Here is a 7,585-nt window from a genome sequence, read left to right on the forward strand (position 1 = left end):
CTCCCGGTGCCCCTCCCGGTGCGCTCCCGGTGCGCTCCCGGTGCCGCTCCCGGTGCCCCTCCCGGTGCCGCTCCCGGTGCGCTCTCGGTGCCGCTCCCGGTGCCGCGCTCCCGGTGCCGCTCCCGGTGCGCTCCCGGTGCCGCGCTCCCGGTGCCGCGCTCCCGGTGCCGCTCCCGGTGCCCATCCCGGTGCGTTTCCGGTGCCGTTCCCGGTGCCCATCCCGGTGCCCATCCCGGTGTGCTCCCGGTGCCCATTGCCAGTTCTGTTGCTGGTGTCTGTTGCTGTTCCTAGCGCCCACTGTCACCGCTGGTGCCCACCACCACTCCCGCTGCCCACCACCATTCCCGCTGCCCACCATCTCTCCCACTGCTCACCATTGTTCCCAGTGTCGTCCGATTCACGCAGCATGGGCTTGGTAACCTCCAGAGAGCCGTCGTGGGGTTCGGGGGTGATGCCCAGCAGCTCGCAGAGGAGGGCGTAGACATTGACACTTTCAAAGGGCTCCACCACCAGCTCCTTCTTGAAGGCTGGTCCCACGGCACGGAAGATGGTTTTCATGTTCATGGCCTCATTGTCGAAACCGTGTTCCCCTTTATTGAACTGGACCTTGTACTTCTGTGGGGGAGAGTGAGGATGTGAGCATCCCAACCCCTCTGCCCCCCACATGCCCCCACCTCTCCCACCTCATGCACCACATTCTGCAGCTGCAGGGTTTGATGGTCTGGTTGGTTCCTTTCAGTTTTGGAAGTTGATCTGTTAGTGTTAAACTCTGCAGAAGCTGGCGGTGCCCCCAGGCACTACTCTCAAGCAACTGCATCCTGCAAGTTCCCTCCACATTTTTTTGTCCTGAGGTGCTTCCAATGGCAAGCTGCCTGCTGGCCTTGATGCTGGGCCTTCCCTTAAGTCAGGCTAGGAGAGGGTCCTGCAGTGGATATCTGTATTCATGCAAGTCCTACTCCAGGGTTTCTGGACTTCTCAACAACAGAGGAGGTCTTTACACAAAGAGCTGGAATTTCTGTCTGTGTGTAGGGAGACCAGCTGGCACAAAGGCCTAAAGCTGGGTGGGTGCTGGGGTGCTGTGAGAGGGAGAGGAGTGAGAGGCACATCCCAAAGGACAGGAGGATATGCCTGTGCATACATCTTACCCCGTGGATCACGTAGCCTGGATCGCTGTACAGCAGAAGTGGGGTGATCCGGGAATGGTTGGCATAGTGAAATCTCTTTGGAAACTCTTCTTTCTTGTAAACGTGCAGTTTTGGATGGGCATTTTTCAGGACTGAGTACACGTGCTCTAATTTCCCTTCTTTGGGCACCAGGAGTCCATTTGGTCCATAATCTAAGAGTTCGAAGTCGAGGTCTTTAAATGTGAAGTTGGTCATGCTCCCGATGTGAATCTCGTCTTCTTTTATGACGGTCTCCATGCCGTGGTCAGATGTGATGATGAGGTTGAGGTTTGATTCCAGGCCGCTTTCCCGGATGCGCTGCCTCAAGTAACCGACGGTTCTGTCCACCTGCTTGATCATGTCCTTCCTCTGTGTGGATTCAGGGCCAAACTTGTGTCCTGAGGAGTCTGGCTCCCCGAAGTAGAGCGTGATGAAGTCGAGGTTCTCCACTGTGAACCATTCCATGACGGTGTCGATGCTCTGCCTCCAGTTCGTTTCGTTGCTGTAGTTGAACAATGCAGGTTCCACCAACTTCCTGTGCACTTCTTCCCCTTGGTACTTTGCTTTTGTTCCAGGGAAGTGGATAGAGCCTGTCTTCAAACCCTGCGAGTGGAGGCATTCCATAAACTCACCCGAACTCTCCCGGCAGCGTCCTTCCATCTGTCAGTGCAGCCACCTCCTAACACTATCAGTTCATTCAGTCCCAAATGTCTACCTCTGCCTCTAATAAGGTTTTCTTGCTCATTGCCAATTAAAAGTGATTAATTGAAAGCACTGCCCTTGCACCTGGTTCTTCACTGTGTTTTAACACCAGTTGAAACTTTGGAACCAGTGCCTCATTTGCACCTCGCATGGACCCTCTGGCTTTTGACCATCAAGACATTAAGGCATGTTTTATTGAAGTCAGAGGAGCCAATTTGGTGGGTAAATGTTTGCAAAGGTCTTGGGCTGGGTTTCATGTCCTGCTTCAAAGCCAGATTCAGAGCCTGCTGGACTTGCTGCAGTTCCCGGGGAAGAGGGAGCTGGCCCCTAATGCTGCCACCCAACTGCCCTGGATGTGCCTCGGGGTGTATGGAACTCCCAGGCTCAGGATGTTCCCTGAGGAACTGGCTGAGGCTTCTTTAAACAGGAACAGGATAACCTGCTTTATTAATGTCTTAATAAAGCTGAAATGCATCTATTATTTTTTGCTATTTTTAGTAGAACGATCATAATTATTCCTGCCAGTGTCTGGGGATTTCAGTTTTTTGCTGGTCTAATTAGCCTGACGTTCATAGGGAGGCTGGGAACTCATGGCCACTAGGGATCGTGGCTTGCCTGTAGCTTTTCCTGGAGGATGGCAGCTTGGATGGGTCTGTGCAGGGTCTGTGCGTGCGAGGAGGTGCTGCACTTGCCTGTCTCTGGGCAGTGATCCAGATGGGGAGGCTGCCGTTGTCCCACCAGCTGCTTATGCCTTGTGTGGTGTAGTAGGGCAGTTTCACACCTGTTTTGGTGTCGAACCACATGTTATGGATCACCCCGTGGTTCTCCAGGTATCGTCCTGTGGGAGAGGTGAGAGGAGGGGGTGAGCCAGGCTGTGCTGGGAGGGTCTCGCTCCCACACTGGCTGATGGGCTGCCTTTGGGCAGAGGGGACCTTTGGCCTCCCTTTTCTCTTTGCCCCTTCCTACCCTTGCCCTCCACCAGGTGGGGTCCCGGGGCGGGGAGGGAGATGCTGGGGGAACGCTGCTGTGGGTTAGTTGGTGTCTGCTGGGTCTCGCCTGGACCCAGCCAGGCACTGGTGCCGCTGGCAGTTGCAGGCCGGTCCCTGCAGGGGCCCATAAACCCGGGCGGGTTCCCGTTATCTCGTGTTTATCTCATCACGAGGTGTTCAGCTTTCGCTGTTGCTCGCAATCTGCGAGGTCAGTGAGCAGAAGTTTCCGTTAGAAGGGAGAGATGCATTTTGACTCTTACATTTTGTGCTATTTTTATTATTCTGGTCCTGAAGAGTGAGCAGTCCCTTCTGTGTGATATCCCCATCCTCCCTCGTATTGACGCTGCCTCCCTGCTTTTGCCCATCAGCAGATTTCATTAGCATGCTCCACTCTTTTATGCCAAGGTTATTAATTAAAATCTTAAATAAGATTAGCTCCAAAATCGATTCTTCAGGAATTCCCCTGGTGCCCTTCCTCCAGCTTGACAGTCTTCTCTCAGCATCCACTCTGTCTTCTTCCCGTAGCCTCTCACTTCCCCGCATTACAGATTTTGTTCTAATCTTTATCTTCTCCATCTTAACTAATGATTTCCCATGTAGCACTGTATCAAATGCACTACTGAAGTCCAGAAGGATTAAATTTAGAACATCTCCCTTGTTTAAAAAATAATTTATCTTATCAAAGGAGGCTATCAGGTTGCTATTTACCTTTGATAAATACAGGTTCTGTTCATGGAATCCCAGAATGGTTTGAGCTGGGAGGGACCTTAAAAACCGTCCCATTCCACCTCTCTACCATGGGACACCTTCCACCATACCAGGCTGACTCCAAGCCCCATCCAGCCTGGCCTTGGACATTTCCAGGGATGGGGCAGCCACAGCTTCTCTAGGAAATCTGTGCCTCACCACCCTACAGGGAAGAATTTCCTTGTGTCTAGTTTAAATCTACCATTTCTGCAGCTCTTGCCTTGTCTCTACTCTAAAGCTCCGTGTGCTGCTGGGTCTGGATGTCTCCTGACCTCCTGTCTTTCACTGACCCATAAGCCTTGACTTTGCCCTTCCCCAGCCCCCGTGCAGCTCCAGCGGCCCGTGGCTGGGGCACTCACCGGTCAGCAGTGTGAAGTGGCACGGGCTGGTGAGGGTGATGAAGGCAGGAGTCATGTACTTGGCCTTCACCCCGTCTGCAGCCATCGTGTCGAGGTTGGGGGTGTCCACGTCCTGGTCGTAGTTCCACCGAAAGCCGTCAAAGGACACCAGGAGGAGTTTGCTGTGGTTGGGCTCCTGCTGCAGGGGGATGCATCTTCCTAAGGAGAGGGCAGCAAAGAGGAGCCCCAGTGACAGGAGCATCTTCATGCCCTTGAACTGGAATAGCCCAGGTGTCTGGAGAGCTCACATAAATACATGCAGGATGGGACTAAGTTCGGTCCTTATCTAATCTTGCAGTTGCTGATCAGGTGTGTGACTTCAGCCAGAGTTTGGTATCAGAAAAAGTGTCTCTTGTTTGTCTCTCTGCAGTAGATTCTCTTAAAGTTCCTTCTGGGTCAAATGCCAAATCTGCCTCTTCCCTCAGCGGTGGTGGTGCTGTTTTGGTGTGTGTGAACAGGGAGGATTGCTGCTGTGGCAGGAGGCTGGGAACTGCCTCCACAGCCCCCCATCCCTCTTGTGGTGTCCTTTCCCCACTCCTGGCTCTCAGTGCCCTGCTCTGTGGTCAACAGTTCAGCCTTAGAAGGCAACTCACGCCCCAGGGCTGCTTGTCTGCCTTGTGATGGGGGCTCAGAGGCTCAGGGATGAGCTTGGATTTACCCAGGGTTTTCCAGTGTGGCTTTGTTGAGCTGCTCACTGGAGAAGGAGGCTCCTCTTTGGATCCTGACCATGCACCAACCCCTAGAGCTGTTCCTGAGGGTGAGTCCAGCTCTGAACCCGCTGTGTCCCATCAGCTCAGCTCTCACTGCCTGGGCTCTGCTGCTCACCACAGGTGATTCTCATCTGCTCGTGCACTGCTGAGCTTTGCTGTATCAGCATCCCATTGTATCAGTATCTGCTGGTTTATGGTTTGTCTGGGGTTTAGTCATTGCTGACGACTCATTTCTCAGCAAAACTGAGTTTAAGGCTTTTGTAGAGCTATGTAACAGAGGCTGCCTTAGTTCCCTGGGCTCTGAACTCACAACCTTTATGTCTTTGCTAATCTGCCTCTGCTCAGGTTGCAGATTTATTCCTTGGTTCTTTGCTTCCTAATTGCCTGCCACCCTCTCCTCACCCAGCAGAGCCATTTCCACCTGGATTTCCCAGCCCTGTCTGGGGTCATTCCTTGGTGTTTCTCCCCAAGGCTGAGCTGGGTAGATGAGTCTCAGGCACATGGGTTTATTCTTCCTGGATGGAATGACAGCCTCTCTGTAGTCCTGAGCATCTCGAGTATTCCCATCTGGACTGATTCGTCAGGGTGCATTGGTGTCTCTTCCAGTGTGGGTGTTTCCCCGGTGTGACATGGGATAATCTTGCAAGGGCACTGCGAGAGGTCCAGGTGATCCCAACAGGGGCCTCACGGCTGACACCAGCTGGGAGCACAGCCTTAGGTGTTTGCAGATAGTGGAAATGCCGGGATGGATCCTGCCATGAGCCCCTAGCCCTGAGATCCAAGCCCTGAGTCAACTCTCGGGCTAACAGAGGGCGTGGAGTGGGTGCTGGACTAACGGCACCCCAGCACTCCAGTCCCTCAGCTCAGTGGGCCTCTCTGCCAGCCCAGTACCCTCCTCTCCCAGCCTGATGCTGATGTTTACTCAAGGAACTATTTTTTATCAGCATTTGCTGCCCTGGGTCTGATACTGTCCTTCAGCGAGGACAGAGGCTCCTGGCAACACCGAGGGTTTAAAGGGCTCATGATAAAGATGTTATCGCTTGCCAAGCTCATGGAAAGTCCTGAATATTCAGCGTGTTGTTCTGGGGTGGGTCACCAAGTCCCTGTGCCGCTGCTAACAGTGAGGGGAAGGTCCTGATAACGTATCATGTTCATCTGCTCCACTGGGAGGGAAGAGACAAGCGAGAAGGAAGCACCACGCTAATCTCTGAGGAATATTTGATGTCAGGAGTGTTTCAAGGCACATTTTGATATTGGTATCTGAGGAGCACGAGGCACAGATAAAGAACATCACCTTTGGCCAGACTGCCTGGGGACGCTGCGAGCTCCAGCTAAAAGGGCTGATTTTGCACTAACAACACCCCAGGCACTGGTTCTGTGCACGGATGTGCCCAAGGGGCTGTGGCTGCTCTGGGCCCACCATGTCTCTGCTCAGCATCCTCTGCAGCACCGGCTCCATGCTGGCAGCACCAATCCTGCATCCTTGGAAACACTCCTGAGAACAGGCAGTGAGCTGCGAGGGCACCACGAGCTGTCAGCCCTGTCCCTGCAAAGGCATGCTGAGGCTGACGCTGTCCATCCTGCACTTGTCCACCAATTAGCTCTGTGAAGACTGAGGAAGGGGCTGAAAACAGAGAACACGAGCCCAGGGAAATCTCTTGCCAGTGGAACTGTCCTGCTTGGTGGCCCAGCCTGTTTCCTGCCTTTGGAAAAACTGACATGCTGAGCACCCCATGGGCAACTCTGCGGCTCCCTACGGCGTGCGGATGGCACGGGCAGTGCTGGGGCAAGTGGCCACTGAGCACCAAGGACTGGATAAGCTCATCAGTGTTACTAAAACCACACTGCCAGGACCGTGTAGTTAAAGCCTAATGCTGCCCCGTGAGCAGAACCAGGAATGCTGTAGCTGTGGGGGTCAGTGTGTGGAGCTGTGCGGGATGGGATGCACCTGGGCAGGTGAGTGGCGTGATGGACATGCACCAAGGAGCAGGGCAGCACTGGCAGGGTGTTGGGTGGAACCAGGAGCAGCCCTGGACTTGGCCCGAGCCCTGAAGCAGATGGAGGGAGGAAGGTGCTCCAGCCAAGCAGCTTGGAAAGGCTGGAAAAGAGGAAGGAGGCGGGAAAAGAAGCTTTGAGTGCTGTGGGGGGCTCTTCGGGCAGGACCTGGATGCTGGTACCAGCAGGCAGGAGTTTGATTCTTACCCCTGAGAAGCTGCTGCCTTGGTGCCTGCGGGAGCCGATGTGGGAGCTGTGGGGTGTCCTGGCGGGTCTGGCCGCGGAGCTGGACTCGGTCTCCAGCGTGGGGGTGACTGCAGAGACCCCCGAAATGGCCCCTTTCCCTCAGCCCCTGCAGTGAAGGGTCGGGCAGCACTCGCGGGGCCGTGGCACCCTGCGCGGAACCCGCTACGGGCCGGAGCCGCGGGGCCGCCGGGCGCGGGGGGCTCGGAAGGACCCCGGGAGGGACCCCAAGAGGGACCCCAAGAGGGACCCCCGACCCCCCAAGCGCGGCCAGGCCGGGCCGGCAGAGGGCGCTCCGCGGCCGCGGCGGGGGCGGGCGGGGCCGGGGGGTCCCGGGAGCGGCGGGGCGGGGATGGACCGGGGATGGACAGGGGATGGACCGGGGATGGACCGGGGATGGACAGGGGATGGACCGGGGATGGACCGGGGATGGACCGGGGATGGACCGGGGATGGACAGGGGATGGACCGGGGATGGATGGACCGGCGATGGAGGGGGGATGGACAGGGGATGGACCGGGGATGGACAGGGGATGGACAGGGGATGGACCGGGGATGGACCGGGGATGGACAGGGGATGGACCGGGGATGAACCGGGGATGGATGGACCGGCGATGGAGGGGGGATGGACAGGGGATG

The 7,585-nt window shown here is 55.8% G+C and overlaps 2 protein-coding genes across 12 annotated transcripts in view; one reads left to right on the forward strand and one right to left on the reverse strand.

Annotated features, from left to right (window-relative positions):
- The window catches only part of ENPP7 (ectonucleotide pyrophosphatase/phosphodiesterase 7), a 6,820-nt gene extending 1,865 nt beyond the window's left edge, over positions 1-4,955 (reverse strand). The window contains exons 1-4 of the mRNA XM_042025617.1: positions 3,961-4,955; positions 2,558-2,703; positions 1,146-1,766; positions 402-615 (exon numbers count right to left, since the gene is read on the reverse strand). Coding sequence (XP_041881551.1) covers positions 402-615; positions 1,146-1,766; positions 2,558-2,703; positions 3,961-4,207 — 1,228 coding nt within the window. The 5' untranslated portion in view covers positions 4,208-4,955. The remainder of the gene's footprint in view (positions 1-401; positions 616-1,145; positions 1,767-2,557; positions 2,704-3,960) is intronic.
- The window catches only part of RBFOX3 (RNA binding fox-1 homolog 3), a 140,547-nt gene that overhangs the window by 8,068 nt on the left and 124,894 nt on the right, over positions 1-7,585 (forward strand). The window lies entirely within an intron of this gene.

The sequence above is a fragment of the Corvus kubaryi genome, unplaced genomic scaffold, assembly GCF_017639235.1.
Source record: "Corvus kubaryi isolate FWS band 111438036 unplaced genomic scaffold, C.kubaryi_AGA036_p1.0 37272, whole genome shotgun sequence".
NCBI lineage: Eukaryota > Metazoa > Chordata > Aves > Passeriformes > Corvidae > Corvus > Corvus kubaryi.